The sequence below is a fragment of the Acipenser ruthenus genome, chromosome 18 (assembly GCF_902713425.1).
Source record: "Acipenser ruthenus chromosome 18, fAciRut3.2 maternal haplotype, whole genome shotgun sequence".
NCBI lineage: Eukaryota > Metazoa > Chordata > Actinopteri > Acipenseriformes > Acipenseridae > Acipenser > Acipenser ruthenus.
In genome coordinates, this window is record NC_081206.1 from 27,575,909 (window position 1) to 27,592,359 (window position 16,451).

The 16,451-nt window shown below is 35.7% G+C and overlaps 1 protein-coding gene across 4 annotated transcripts in view; it reads right to left on the minus strand.

The window, feature by feature from the left end:
- Positions 1 to 9,135: 9,135 nt before the first annotated feature.
- LOC117416952 (leucine-rich repeat transmembrane protein FLRT2-like) overlaps positions 9,136 to 16,451 on the minus strand; it is a 28,498-nt gene continuing 21,182 nt past the window's right edge. For 2 of the 4 annotated variants that reach the window (XM_034028469.3, XM_058991781.1), the window contains 2 exons: positions 14,288 to 14,599; positions 9,136 to 11,651 (listed from right to left, as the gene is read on the minus strand). In XM_034028469.3, coding sequence (XP_033884360.2) covers positions 9,203 to 11,197 — 1,995 coding nt within the window. In that variant the 5' untranslated portion in view covers positions 11,198 to 11,651; positions 14,288 to 14,599 and the 3' untranslated portion in view covers positions 9,136 to 9,202. Of the gene's footprint in view, positions 11,652 to 12,763; positions 12,835 to 14,287; positions 14,843 to 16,451 lie in introns of those variants that run through there. The other 2 variants (XM_058991782.1, XM_058991780.1) reach the window with 2 other exon arrangements.

The following is a 16,451-nucleotide window of genomic DNA, read 5'->3' on the forward strand; positions in this document are numbered from 1 at the left end:
AGGTTAAACATGGTGTGGTTTAGCTTTATCAGATCCTGAATTGGAATCGAGAAAAACAGCCTAATATTTCTGAGAAATTGAGAAATGTCAGCCTTCAGGCTAGTGGCATATGAGGGTGAATGTTCTCTACCTTAGAATCAATTGCTAACCTCCATATACCCCATACTCTGCTATGACCAAGTAGTTTCATAATGCTTTCCCCTAGGCATGATTCAAGAAGAAAAACAGAACTGCAGCACATCTTATTACACAGTCGGAGTATAATGAAAATCAAATAAGACCACTAAAATCTCATCTGTTCTGCTATATTTACTGTAAAGTAAAACTCATAGTCATGCCATAATGCCCACAGGACAGCCAACTAATGCACTCAACTTTTCAGCTACCTTGAGTTTACGTCATTTAAAAAGCCTTTTTTATTATTATTTTAAAACATCATAAAAAAAACAACACAATTCAGTTTAACCCTGAACCTAATAGAAATGACATTATAAGAAGCTAAAGGATCCAACTAAATTTGTGTTTACATCAGTTAAAAGTAGGATACATAAAAGGGAGGTCTCAGTCCCAGCCATTAAAAAATCATGAAACAACCATCAGACTCATCACTGACAAACATCGGGCTGTAATCACTGGTGATGAGTATTATTGCTCAGATGTCACTGCCTTAAGACAACTGGCCTGGATAGTCATGGAATTCAATGTTTCCTTTTGTTTTTGTTTTTATGCAGCTCTTTGAACTTCATTTGGTATTAAACACAGGATATTCAGAACTAGGATATTACAGCAGTCTGAGAATCCAGGTACATTAGGAATGGTGATAGGGGTTATTTGTAAAGGGGATCACTGTAGGAAAAAGTTATACACTACTATACAGTAGTCCGTCGCGTATCTGACTGCGGTGGGACCAGAGTAAGGGTGGATATGAATTTGGATAAATTAATTTGTTTAGAAAGATACAGGGTATTAATGCTTGTGACAGGGTAGCTGTCTGCCTTGTGGGTGCGTGCATTCGCTGCTGAGTGACAAGCAGGAGACTGAGACGGAGGTTGAAGTTGATACGCCCCGCAGGCTAACAGGATTTATTTCCATATCAACACACTGAACAGCTCACATGACACTTCCAGCAATGGTTGCGCACGGAGCACATACAACACAGTGTACGGAAACTTTGGTTTACAATCTCTGAACTAATCTTCTCTGTTCAATAATAAACGAACTCCGGCTACTTGCCAGCTGTTGGCGGTTTTGATTTGTTTACTCACACTGCGGTACCCAACCCTGGTTCTAGTTCTCTCTCTCACACACACACACACTGTGCTGAAGAGCTTGATCATTGTGGATAAACGCTTAGGGCGGATATGTGATGGGCAGATACACAACGGATTACTTTTTTCTTTACCTCTTCCACAGATTTGGTGGTGGCAAAAACATTGGATTTTGTCATTTCAATTTATAATGTTCTAAGAAAAGCAAACAGGTAAAAACTATGGAAATACATTCTAGTAATCCAGGTGTACATGAAAAAAATAAAATAAAATTAAAATATAAACAAATATTTATAGAACTTTATTCAAGCTATCCTCGTTAGCATACCATATATGTGAGTATTAAAATGATATGCAAAAGAAAATCTTAATATGGGTTTTAGGTGACAAACCATTTTATTACAGAAAATCAGCAACCCAATCTATAAAGGCCTTTATAACAGTAATCTCCACATTTCTACAGTCAGTTTCCATTTACAAAAGATTTAATTAAGCATGTGCTGTGAACTAATTCAAAAACGTCTGTGAGTTTGCATCAGTAAACCTATTTCAAAGTGCCAAACTGAATTCATTAAGTGGTTTGAAGTTTACTAATGAATATGTATTTTGCTTTTCTAATCATTTACAATGATACTAAAGGAATCTTTATAATAAAATGCATATGTACCGTGTTCCATTTTTTTTTTATTATCATGTGATAGTCCAACATGTACAGTTATAGACACATAAATACAATGCACATTAGTGCAACAAAAAATACTGAAATGAAACAAACAATTCTGAAATGAAACATGTCCTATGGCTTAATTGGTTCCCTTTACCATTTAATCTTATTAAATTAAATCTGCAAAGAGTATTGAAACACATTTAGGGCAAATTTACATTTTAAAGTGAATGCATTCAATTGCGATAACACTTAAAAATGCAGAGCTTTTTGTTAAAAAAAATATTATATTGAGATGCTATTGGTTCTTGTGACAGAGAAAGAATGAATCTTGGTTATAAATCTCCTTCCCGACCCGTGAGGGCGCTGTGTAAAGGGAACAGAGTGCCCCGGACTGGATGGTCTGACATTCGAAGGGAAAGTTGGAAGTCGCCCATCTAGAAAGGGGGCGGAGCTATGGTACACCAAGTCATCGCCCCAAAAGGGAAGTGATGTGGCAACTGCGGAATGGAGGAGAAACGGTTGCACTCGCTAACCAAGGGGGCGTGACTGACAAAAGGGGACTTGGCTAGGTGATCTGTTCCTTTTGTTATAGTTAAGGTTGAACCAAGAAAGGAGAACTGTAAAATAACCGTGCGTGTTTTGTTTGTTTGTTGTGTCTAATTATACTTGTTTATTCTTGTTAGATGGCTAACGGCTAACACAATCCGGAGCTGTCACTTAAGGCCAGCACCAAACCCGGACATCACTTCACAACTGTGAACAAATAAATTGCATTTCACCACTAGCACTTTAGCACTCACTCTGGACTTGTGATCGTGTGTGTGTGTCTTTGTGTGTGTTCTACTGTGTTTATTCTTTCCAACTGTGTTTATTCTTTCCAACTGTGTTTATTCTTTCGGGACTGTAACCCAGTGTTTTGAAACAGTGCAATACACATTGCTGTATGGCCTGGGATTATTCTTTGCGGTCGCCACACCGGGATTATAAATAAACGTTTCTGTCTGGATCATGTACTTTGTTGTCGGTCTTCTGTTTCATAATCACATCACCTCTACACCTGCGCACTGCAAACCACTTTGCCACAGTTCTTCATTTGTATCAATATATCTACTCTTTTATAGTTTAATCAATTAATTGCGTTTCTCTGTGCTTTTTCTGTCGTTTCTGCCTTTGAACAACAGTATGTGTATATGCATGGTTCAGATAAAATATGAGCATACAGTACCTCAACATTAAACTATCAGGTCAACAGGCTGTAAAATTGTACCTTGTCATCATCAGTTAACCTATAATGTGCATAGGGACAGGGGAAACGGTGATAAGTGATGATATTGTTCATTTCAATCAATTTCTCATGATCAAACTCTTATTCATTTATTAAATAATTTTTGCAAGAACACTAGTGCCCAGCTCACTAAGCTGAAGACATCCTCTCCATTAATACATATTTGAATTTGATTTGTACAGTAACAAAAATCCAGTTAGGTCTTAAGAAATAGAGTGGACTCATTTTTCATAATATGAAGCAATAATCCCAAAATCAATACAGTGCAGTGTTTACTTTATAATTAATCCACAGCCTTGGGAAAAGAGACAATAATTTAGTAACCTTCTATATATTACAAGTGACCCTTGAAGGCTATTGGTCTTTGTCAAGTCACCTCACACGAATGCTTAATAATCACAGTGCCAGAGGGGTTTTGCAGGCAATGTTTGGGACAGATTTTTAAACAACATTGTCAACTTTGTGAGTTTTATGTATGTTTTTGCTTTTGCGAAATAACACAGGGAAGATGACATATGATTAAGATGAAAAATACTTATTTTAACAATATTTGAATAACAACATGTTTATAATAAAAGCATCACTGTATTCAGGCTGTGTATTTATTGTTCTGCCAATGCCATATTTGTACCAAAAATGTAAGAACTGTATATTCTCACACTGTCTCACATACACATACTGTACAATGTGTGATAACAAACATATTTATTTTGTGCCTGTGGGGTTTGTAACAGCAGATTGCCCATTTATTTTTAAAATCTTCATTTGCAGATTCTTATAAATGATTAACATGTAGCATGTGGCTTCAGGCAGGTATCTTAATAAACTAACTACATAGTTACATCCCTTAACCAGTTTTCTTACTTTCATAATACAGTCTTTCCTATACCAAAAAAAGTAAACATTTCCACCATGTTAATTACACCAAAAAAACAAAAAAGAAGGCATGTTGTATTAAAAGAGAAAACAAAATGCAAATAAGCAGAGCAGAAAACTGTAAGAAAACATATCAAACACATTTTCATCTCACAAACCTTCATTTCAAAGTGAAAATTAATGCGAGTGGACAACTTTTAGATTTGACCCCCCCCCACCCCCCACCCCTCCCCCCACCCCCCACCCCCAGTGATCTGCAGTGTATCACTTTCTTTTCCTTTTTTACAATTTTCTTCCTCAGAGACCGCTATAATCAGAATTGAAGTGGGTGGATGTTGCTAGGTAACCTACAGCATACTGTACTTTTATCAGCTGCATTGTGTTAATTTAGGGGGCCTTTACTTTCATAGTCTAATTAGAATGGATATATATGTATATCAAGTTGATGTCCTCATTGGAGTTATTTTATTAGGGTTTTTTTTGTGTGTCTGATCCAAGACAATATAATATTAAAACTATGGGGCAGGATTTTCAAAAGTTTGTAAATGATAACTCCAGTGTTAATCAACAAATTGTTATGTAGCATTGATTTGGGAATTTCCAAGAGGTCGTTATGCCTATCTTGTTATTGAATAATCATGCTAACGTGATTTCCGATTATTGTTATACGAAATAATGTTAATATCTTAATGAGCAGTGCTTCTTGCGACTATTTTTTTTGTTTGCGTGGGAATTTAAAAGCAAATCCGTGTTAATTGTCATAATTTACCAGGAGTTAATTTGCACATGGAAAAGGAGGGTTTTAATTAACGAAAGACTATAACTCACCTTGAAACAGAAAATAAATTAAAAAAGCTTTTTTTTTGTTTCTGCACCGTCCGATTTTTACCCACATGGCAGATAATCGTAACCCAGCATTGTATATGTGAAGTTATGTAAATAAATGTACATTCTGCATGACAAAATGCAGAATTTTAAATGAAGTTTACAAAATAGATATTCCTATTATTTTTAATTTCATTTCCATTTGACTGCTGTTCGCAGGTGAGAGAGCCGTCTCGCTAGTAGTTTCCATAACAGCGAATTATGCTTCCATTCATTATTCTTGATCTTGTTAATGTGCATTTTGATTAACGAGTTCCCCTTATTTAGTCGTTGGGACAGGAAGTGATGTATGTGACCAGCGACAATTCAGCTTTTTAACAAGAAATGTGCTCATTAACAACCTCATCAACTCAATTTCAAAGCATTAACGGATTGATAACAACTCAGAACTCCACGGCTTCTGTTCCATCTGCATGACTGGCTCGATTCAGTTCCTTTCCAATTCACCACATAACCTAAAAACGCAATCTTTTTAAAATAAAGTGTATACATTTTTTTCTTGCAATATGATTACATTTTATTTATTTATTTATTTATTTGTATTATTAAAGTCGTCAGGACTATTTACATTTCTCAGTGGAAAGGTACCCGAAAAGTCATACTGTAGTTCATCCAGGTAGATCCTGATAGTTCAAATCCTGATTGCTTACACGCATTTATACAACGAATTACATTGTGGGAAATATAATTTTGTATATGCGTTTTATACATGTGTGAGTGTTGCACTTACTTTATTAAATAGATAGCTGGAAAAAAAACATCAGTTGAGCCATTGAAGTGACCCTCTGTAATTGTATTTTAAACCCACCCATATCACAAGATTTCATCTTCAAAATGAACCCCTCATGGCCAGATAGAGGTAGTGTGTTTTCTATACATTGCACCTGTTACATGTTTAAAAACATCTGACGAGACCTCTTGTCTTTGGTGCATTTGTACCCCTTTCACACAGACAAGTTATGACGACTCAGAACCGGCACTGATGCAGAATTCTGGTCTGTTTGAATTGCCAATGCCGTCACAGAGCCATCATATTTGATACCGTCTCTGAACCACCTCACAAGCTTGCTCAGATGGCACTGAACTGTCTTAACTGCCTGTGTGTAATGCTATGCCAGTACTGAAGCACTATTGAGGGCGTGGATTGAAAGCCAACATCCCACGTGACTGTATACTGGACACAGTTGTTCAGCCGGGTAATGAAATGTTTCTTCCCATGCGAAAATGTTTTTTCCACTCACTATCCAAAAATTTTAGGAGATGTTCCAAAATACATCACAATGCTGGTGTTCCATTGTTGAGCTTTCACGTGAGCATCTTTTACATATAGCAAATACCATCATCCAATGTATTTTCACTCTCTGCTTTTCCCTGAAGAGCTGGACTCTCTTTCTTTATACATGACCTACATTGCGCCTAAAGTTCCTGCAATTTGACATTTAACAGGTTGTTACATATATAACTGAAAATTAAAAACCAACAAAATGCAGCCAAATGTACTACTTCGACAAACGACTGTGCCATTTTGTTTTGTGATTTTGTTTGGTGACTGACAGGTTTGAAAGTTGTACACACATGATCCCTTTGGCTGTGTGAAAGGGTTATGACGGTATTATACTGGCATAGATTGTGCAATATCGTGCTTTGTGAATGGGTATTTTTAAAAAGATTTTAACGGCTCTTAGTGGGATCAGTAGCGGCATTTGTGTGTGAAAGGGGTATAGGAGCGACAGTAAAATGATGAGATTTATTGTCAAGGGCACTGAAAATAGAGCAATGTGTCAGTGGGATAATTCACTATTTTTATTTACAGGTGATCTTGTGCAGTCAGTACCATATCTTGTAACTCATAAGAGGACTGATAGTACATTTTAAATTCCAGTGTACAAGATACCAGTAGAGGTTCATGTTAAACCTTGGATCTGTCAGGTTATGATGCCTAATAATGTCTTCATTATTCCATTCATCCACTCAAATTCCATGGCTCTTTATTGTTTTTTTAAAAAAAAGCTTCACTTCTAAATACATTTTGTGCAAAAACATTTCAAGGTTTCAAAGACATAACACTGTGAGTTCAGTTCAAGGCACATACATAATACACCAACAATTGTTTTATAGGAGAACAAAACTTTGGTTCCTGAATTTATTTTTCTTATGAACCAGATCCATAGACTGTGATATTTACTGACAGAAATAGAACATCCTACATTTGGTGAATAGTCAAAACATTTTCTGATTGGGGTATCCAATTTGTATTAAAATAGTTTGGATGTAATTTGTATTAACTGCGTGGTGACAGTTTAAAAGACCCACAGAAGAATATAGGCATTTAGGAGATGTCCCAAACACATTATTGTTTTTTTCCTAGATCTGACATATAAACTGTACTGACAGCATTTATTTGTTTTCTGATTTATATACATCTAAAAATAATTTGCATTTGAAAATTTAGCAGAAAGTAGCACTCTAATTTTTGTTTGATACATGATGACTATGATAAACATAACATAATACAAGTCATAACCAGCATATACCTACAGTAAGCCATAGCAGGGCCACTTTCATTCTTCCTAATCATATGGTGTGTTGTTTACTGTAATTTTCAATGTATTTTTAATTTGGATGTATTATTGTAGACTTTGTGCTTATGGTTAGTGACGTTTGGACTTCAGATTTTAAACTCCCAATTTTGAATTTAAATTGTGTTTGGTGCTACTGATCTTAATCAGAAGCCTCAATACATGTTTTTAACAAGTACAATAAACTACTATTACTGCACTATTTTATGTTAGAATATAATTTTATAAAACTCCTTAAAAAGTAACATTAAACCAAAGCTACAGACATGGAGACAAAATTAACATCAGATACATTCTTAAAACATTTGGAATACTTTTCTTTTTTCACATTCTGTAAATAAACACAATGCATGTTCTCTGACCTCCACTGACACATATCTTTATAATTCTCATTGTAAATCGAAGGAAAATATTGAAGATGGAGACCAATGCAAGCTCTGGTTTGTCCTCTGAAAGCTTCGATGAGCCAGGCAAAGAGATTGTTAATCCTAGCTTTTTGACATCTGAAGGTCTTTAAGTCACAATTGATTGGAACATTTTTAAACCTTTGATTACTACAGAAGAACTGGTTGCCATGTATAAGTCTTCATAGTTTTCTCCTAACGTCTTACTGGTGTTGAAGGAATACCCTTATTACATTATCGAGTTGTGGTACATGCAGCAAAAGACAATACAACATGAAGACGTCATTGCCATAGGAGGAGTAGATTTTTATCATATTCCTATTCTAGCAGGTACACAAATACAATGACTGTGCTTGTTTCAATGCCTCAGGATCATATATGTATGAGCAATATTATTTGAACTATGGGTATATATGTAGTTATGAAAAATACTTAACCAAGTCCAAGGTACCTTCAAGTATGTATTCCTAATAGCCTCCGTGCTAGTAGAAGTCTTGAAACATAAATCATATATAAATCAAAAAAATATTTTTGGTCATTTTTAGTCATCATAATGGTTTATATGATTTTTTAAATCTTATAAATCCATGTTAAATTACAACTAGTAAGTGTTTCAGCATTTGGAAAAAGGGCAATTTCATTTTTTTTTTAAACTATAACATACTGTACATACATGTGGTAAGAAACATATGTCTCTACAGAAAGAAAATATATGTGCTTTACTTAGTTCAAGTAAAGGCTGTAGCTAGGTGTTATATACACTGACAGAAAAGAAGGATTGTGACTAACACAGAATATACAGAAGAGACAATGTTGTATCGTTGCATGTTTGCTTTTTGTAATGGGATCCTGTTCTGTCTGGTTAAAGGCATACAGGGCTTCTGTGGTTAACAAAGCAACATATCTTTTAAACTTACCGGAAGCTAAAACTGATCACCTACTATTACAAGGAGCTGGGGAGGTCTGATTGTACAAATACAACTGTATAGTACTTAAGTAATACAACTCAACCAACAAATTATAAAACAATTAGCATTTTACTAAGGAATAGAAAAGATAGCTTTCCGTGTCATAGCCCACAGTATACATTACACAGTAGACAGGCTTGGGAAATATATATAAATATATATATATATATATATATATATATATATATATATATATATATATATATATATATATATATATATACTGTATATCAAAAGTATTATTATTACAAATATTCTTCCCAAAATCTGTCATGTGTGGCAGCATTCCTCATCAGGAACATTGCCCTTGGAATATGTTAAGCTGTTTGCTATGTGGCAGTCTCTGAAGCCAATACTCCCATTTGGGGTATAGATGGGTTGTATTCTGAAATCTCCTTTAAGGAGCTGTTCATTATTTAAAGAGACTATCTGAAAGCTTGTTTCAGTCATTTCAAGGATGGAATTATCCTTTTTAGTCCCTGCTTCGCAGTAGTCATCTTTTCTTCGTCCTCTGTTGTATTTCCACTTGGAAGAATCAGATCGTCCTTTTTTATGCATATGCCAGCAAAATATGCTCAGCAAGAAAACAAGGACAACAATCACAGCTCCCCCTATCAATCCTGCTAGGAGAAAAGGAGAGCTTGGGTCCTGCTGAGTGGCATGCTCAGGGCCAGTGGCCTTATTGTTAGAGTTAAAAGTAGCAGGCATAGTGGTAGCCTCAGAGCATACTGTATCATCTCCAGGACGGTAATTATTAGAAGCATCTAGAGGGATTATGCAAATGCGATAAGTGGATTTTGGCTTCAAGTTTACAAGGCTTAGCCTCTTCCCTTTCCCACTGACCACATTCTCTTGCACAATATCTCCTGTCAAGCTTTGACCCATTTTAACCCAAGTGACCTTGTACGCTGTGACTGAAAAGATGGACATCCAGCTAACTTTGATGCACGTGTCATTTACAAAATTAATAATGATTTGGATTGGCTCCCATGGAGGAGGGTTAGTCCTCTCTTTATTGTCTCCTTCAGGCAGAGGGGACATTGTAGATGAAGGTGAAGTTGGGATTCTATCTAAAGTGCCTGGAGTCATAATAGTAGATGCAGATGTAGGGTTGGTAGCAAAAGTTGAAGGCAAAGGCTCTGTGGGTGGACGAGTAACTGGTGGAGACGAGGTTGTAGAGCTGGGGCAAGTGATGAGATTCAGGTTAAGCTCTCTGATTACCATGCCTCGTACTCTTTCAGGCTTTTGACACATAAACCCACGTACATTTATAGACGCTGGCAAAGATTTTAACCACTCAATCACCCATTTAATGTTGCAGTCACAGTACCACAAGTTGTTTCGAACAGTGAGTTGTTTCAAGCTTGTAAGTCCATCAAAGACCCCCTTTGTCAGCAACTGCAGCTGGTTGTTTGAAATATCCAGTTTCTGTAGGTGGCGCAGATTGGAAAAGGCTGCCACAGGTATCTCACTCATTTGATTATCCTGCAAGCTGAGTTTGACTAAAAAGTCTCCAGGGAAGTCAGATGGAGGACTGGTTAGTGAGTTACGAGACATGGAGAGCTCTGTCAGCTTTACCAAATGCTGAAAGGTCCCATCTGCAATCCCCTCATTAGTCAGAAGATTCCCATCTAGAATTAAGCGTTCAAGTTGCGTGACATTCATGAATGCTTCCTTAGCGATGGTGGCAATTCGGTTTTCATCAAGCCGGAGCTCTTTGAGGTCCAGTGGTAGCCCAATTGGCACACTGCTTAAGTGGTTTTTTGTCAAAAATAAGAGTTTAAGGCTAATGGCTTCCCTGAAGGCAGCCTCCTCAATTCCAACCGTAGAGATGGAGTTATCATCCAAGTGCAACTCTTGTAGTTTAGACAGTTGAGCCAGAGCTGCCCGGGAGACAGTTTGAATATTATTCTCCTGTAGGTGGAGCACACGCACATTTTTGGGAAGGTTTAAAGGAAACTCATCCAATTGGTTACCATATAGGAATACTGTTTCCACAGAAACAATATTGTGCAGCTCAACCGGGAATCCAGCACTGTTGATTTGGTTGTTGTGGAGATAGAGAGTCTTGTAACCCTCCTGTATTCCATGAGGCACTGATGTCAAGCTCCGCTCGTTGCAGTAAATGAAACCTTTATCGCAGCGGCATTGCTCCGGACAAGAAGCAGCCCTATAAAACTGCACATGGAGGCCCAGTAATATGGTTATCCAGGATTTTAAAAATGGTGCCCAGTCTTTATTCCATAGTCGAGTCTGTAACTCCATCTCTTTAAGATGGAGGGATTTCTTAATTTTATTTTTGCAAATACAAAAAAAAAGTTAAAAGAATAAAAAAAAGAAATCCACTAAACAGAATGTCTTTAACAGTTCTCGCTGATGCTTACTTCTCTGGCAGGTTTGCTTTATGGAAGTAGTCGGGGTAATCCTTCTATAATTGCTTGTCCTAAACTCCCAATACAAGAGCAATGGTCTCATTAACTTGCGGCGCTCTTCTGACTGCCTCCATCCATGCTTGGATATCAGATGATAGCACAGCTCATCACATTTTGCTTTCAGCCAGGCAAGGGCCAATTTAAAATCAAGCAGCACAGAGAGACATCGGAAATACTCAGCAGGTTTATCATGCAGGACTCCCTCTCTTGCACACGCTCCCTCGTCACACACTGCTGATCCCTGACAGAAGTTGCCTCCTTTGGACTTGACATTTGGAGCCAAAGACCTATTTCAATAAAATAAATTGGAGATTAATAGATTCTGTAATTTTTAGGCTTTATACAAAAAAATATATAATATTCTATTGGATGACATCAGCAGTTAATAAAACAAGCCAATAAAAGTAATCTAGAAATATAGGAGATGCCATTAAGTAGCGTTGATTATCATTTGGCAAATGTAGTAATAATAGCCTATATTTTAATTGCTTTATGATTAAACTAGTTATTTATTCATAGAATCTGTGAATCATTTTTTATATTTGGATATAAAACCTCATTCGTATCACAACATAGCAAACAGAACTACAGTAGGAAAGGAGGAACTCTATTTTCAAATGATATGTTCTTTTGGGAAGTAAAATCTAACTGTACATATATTCGTTACAGATGGTACATTAAGTTATATTAGAACAATCCATAAAAAAAGCCAACACACATCTGCTGAATATTAAAAAAAAATAAAAAATAAAAATAAAATAAAATTTCTGTTACAAAGTTTAAATACTTTCTTTTTATGCCTGCCTGTTCTACCAGATCTATGGGTTTAAACCAGTTTTCTTTCATTTTCAGAGCCTGCTTGAGGTAAAATCAGTCTATTTGGAGGAGTGTTTTTAACAGCAAATAATGCCTTACAGATTTAGTACTGAGGTCTTCTCAAATTCAGAATCTAATTAACAGCACATGATACAGAATTATTAAAAAAAATAAAAAGTTAAATATGATTTACAAGACAAGATTATTTCCTTTACCCCGATTCTACAAGGAATTTACCTTTGATATTTCATGTGAACGGGCAGGCGCATCATTTTTATTTTACTGTTACCCCCTAACAGAAGGCACTGAATAATTTAATCTGTCACATTCCATAATCATTGACATTTCACCATACAACAAGCTTCAGGTCAGTCATTCACATATTTGAAAAAAAAAAAAAAAAAAGCTTTTTATAATCTATCCTTACAATCACCGTGCCCTTAAAGAGAATACCATTTTTTAATGTGTTTAAATAAGAGTCATCTTAATAACCTTTACAATTAACAGTTTGAAATCTCATTACCAATGAGATCTCCTTTCATTGAATCTGAAACAGAAGGTCACAAATGACTTTGAAACTCACTTATTTGGAAACCTTGATATGACAAATAGAACCAGTCAATAGACAGAAGAATGGAGAGCTTTGCAATTTACCTGCAACATGAACATAGAAATATACACTGTTTCAGTCTCTTCAAAAGATGTAAAAACAACATGTCTACAATCTATGAAATTGATCACATACTGTAACTCCAAACACTCCACTGAGAAAAGTAGTACAAATCGACTTTGATTTGATCATCTACCAAACTATAAAGAAAAACAAAAGATGAGTCACATACTTTTGGTAAATGCTTTAATTATAATCTTAGATGTAACTCTAAAGTAAAGAACACACGTGACTATCCTAATAACCTACAGATGAAGATGAATATCAGTAAAGGTTATAAATTGGAACAAGCTCCATACACAGAGAAATGCAAACAGGGTATTGTATAGCTAACAGAGAAAAATGCAGTGTCAAATATTGACAGGTTTGTACTTCTGGCTTGTCAAATATATCTGTAATTGTAATTTAAATGTCTTGTTTCACAGATTAAATGTTTTGTTTCACGGATTAGCGCCGATCGTGCACTACCTAATTATATTGTAGGTAAAGTATGGAAGACTAGTGCTAATCGAGGTCTGCCAAACCATCTGAAAGAGTTAACTTGCCTTTGCTACACTCACATAAACCCAAACCTCATACCATACTATTGGGATGTACAGAAGACGATTTAATCAGTTTAGTATATACGTGTTCTTTTATTTTGTATTCGATAGTGGCAAAACCAATCTTCCTTGAAATCCACATACATCCTGATGTTCTGTATAAAGCTGTGAGATACTGTTTTCAATTAAGAGGTCCTCAGTATTGATGGGTTATTACTTTTAGCTGACTGTCTAAATTAGCGACCTTTTCGATTTTTATTATACCTGTCTGACCTATATGTACTGCAGATCCATCAGCCGCTGGGATAGCATCAATAAATAATTTATAAATAAATTACACCTTTAGAAATCTAATTAAATGTTAAATTATAGTCCGTCTATACTAAAAAGAAAGAACACGTAATAAGAAATATAAGGGATACACTTAAGCCCTTTCATGTATAGTTTACAGTTACAGCAGTGTAATGAATACCTTGTGTTAATAGGCAAAGACGAGAGGTTCCATCAATGTGATAATATACAATATATTTTGATGAAATCGTTTTTTGTTTTTTTTTTAGTATTTTGGAACTTTCTATACAGATGAACAGATCATCTACAGTAGATTGTTCTGTCGATGGATCTGCAGTATAATATTTTTTTTTACAGATTCCATAACCGCAATTAAACCAAAAAACAGACCTTTAATAAAGCAATATTGCACCCACGTTTAATCTAAAGCTGTATAATAAGTTTACTCTGTGACTGTTATAAAGTAAAACATAGCGTACATTATTATTATTATTATTATTATTATTATTATTATTATTATTATTATTATTATTATTATTATTATTATGTTTTGAAACAAGCAAGCAAAAGTGATATATAATAGACTTACAAAAAAAACCATTACCTTAAATTAGGTTTAAATCCTCTTCATATTGCATCCTTTGAAACTTTATATTGAATGTTATTCTTTCTTTTCAAGTAAACAATTTATGCGTTCAGGAGGCGTAAAACATTCCACTGTTCCAGCAGTATTCTACATGGTACAGACGGGCTTGCTCTGTGCTGCGGACCACCTCCGCGGTTCATTAGCAGCATTCTTGCTCAGTCCAGGGGACGGTTCTGCAAGCCTCACACTCTGCCGCGTCTCAGTCCTGCTTCTGCAGCTTTCAACACAGGAATCACACTCTGTCTCCTTTTCCTCTGCTGCGTGTTCCTTCTGGAGATTAAAGGATTACATTAGGCAAAAACTATGGAGACTTATTGCTCCCACTCCCCGTGTGTGCCCCAAACAGTATGCGTGTGTTTCCAGTGATTGCTGCCTGATACTCCAGTAATAATGTCTCAGATCTGATTGTTTATACCTAATGTAAGACTTGACTTTTCCGCTTTAAACCCCTGAGAGATGTTTACAGTGATGAATTCCGATGATAGCGATCTCTCTCTCTCTACTGCTCTCTCGCTCTCTTTCTGCCCCTCCCACCTCCCAGTATAAAGAATGCTTGTAAAGAGAAGATTTACAAAGTGGCTGAATTCCACAGATTTTTAATTTGTTATTTATTTTTTTACTTAGTTTCTTATAAATTTCATCTCAGTTTTATAGATAAATCACTTAATGAAAACCAATATTCTGAAAGGATTTAAATTCAACAAGCTGTAGGTATAAGGATGAAGCTCTGTAGTTTAGCTATGTTGGTTAAAATTGGACAGCCACCAAAGGTGTGGCATACTGTTAATCACAAATCAGGACAACAAAAACAGGTCATGATTTGAACTTAACTTGACTGTATATCTAATCACATTTCATCTTTCAAAATAGCACTTCCAAATCCTCTACATAGTTTTGTATATATAGTTTCTTGAAAGGGAACATGTGTGGATATTGGCAAAAACAAAAAAAAAGTAATGCTTGCTGTGACTAAATGACGTCCTACCGTATGTGACATTAAATACAATCCTTAAATATAATCATATAGATTAAAACACATTTATAGATGCAAGAAACGTTAGCTTTTCAATACCAAGATTATCTATGTATCTGTGGAAGCGTGTTGGGCTTTGCACAGATAAATCCTGCTGAGATAAAATGCTTACTTAATGAGAGCTTGTAACTTTCAATCTAATCTGTCTTGCATTAGAAACTTCATACAGTACATCTTGTTTTTTTGTTGTTGCTGTTTTATATGTTATTATCCTAAAAGTAACAGAAGAAAAAATGTACATTATGATAATTGTTTCCCCCTGCTGTGGACAGCAGAATGACAAGCTTGTCAAACTAATCAGAAGTGTCTTTTATTCCTGAGATTCAAATGCAGCCTTTGTTAAAGTGACTAAATCATTGTGATACATGCAAAGTCTTCTAAGGTAAAGCATTATGACTGTCCATCTACTGGATCAGAACCAGTTTTGCACAGCTTGCTAACAATGTTTAAAGAGCCCCAGGTTTAACATGGGGGTTATGCCAATGATAAGATAAACAAATACAGGGGTGCTGGGAAGTCTATTTGGTGACTAAAGGGCTACACTTTTCAGCATTTCACAGCTGTCAGATGTCACATTAAAGCTTAAGGGAAGACTACCCTTTCATAAGGAGAATAGCACTGGAAGGTGTTCAATTTAATATCCTTGTGCGTGGCTGACTCTGGCCTTTTGACACAATGAAGGACAGCTTATTAAACTGGCCACAGTAGCTACTTATGTTTTATTCTATCAATCAGGAGTGGCAGCATTCTGCTATTTTTACCCGACCTTGATACCATCATTCAGAGTGATTAGCATAAACAATAAGTACTGCATGGGATCTGCTTAATATTGGCTATGGCTATTTAATTACTGTTAGGTCTGTCCTAGCTGTATAGATGTCTGAGTGACATCAAATTAATGGCAAAAGGATGACTTAATGGATGGCCTGTGGTTAAAATGCGATATGCTGATTATGTCACGCATGATTGATCGATCTTATCAATTTGTGATCATTAGTCACAGATGACAAGAGGGAATGCCAGACTCTTAGCTGATGATGATGCATGTTCTATGCACCTAAGAGTCTCAATGTCATTATGAAAATAAAT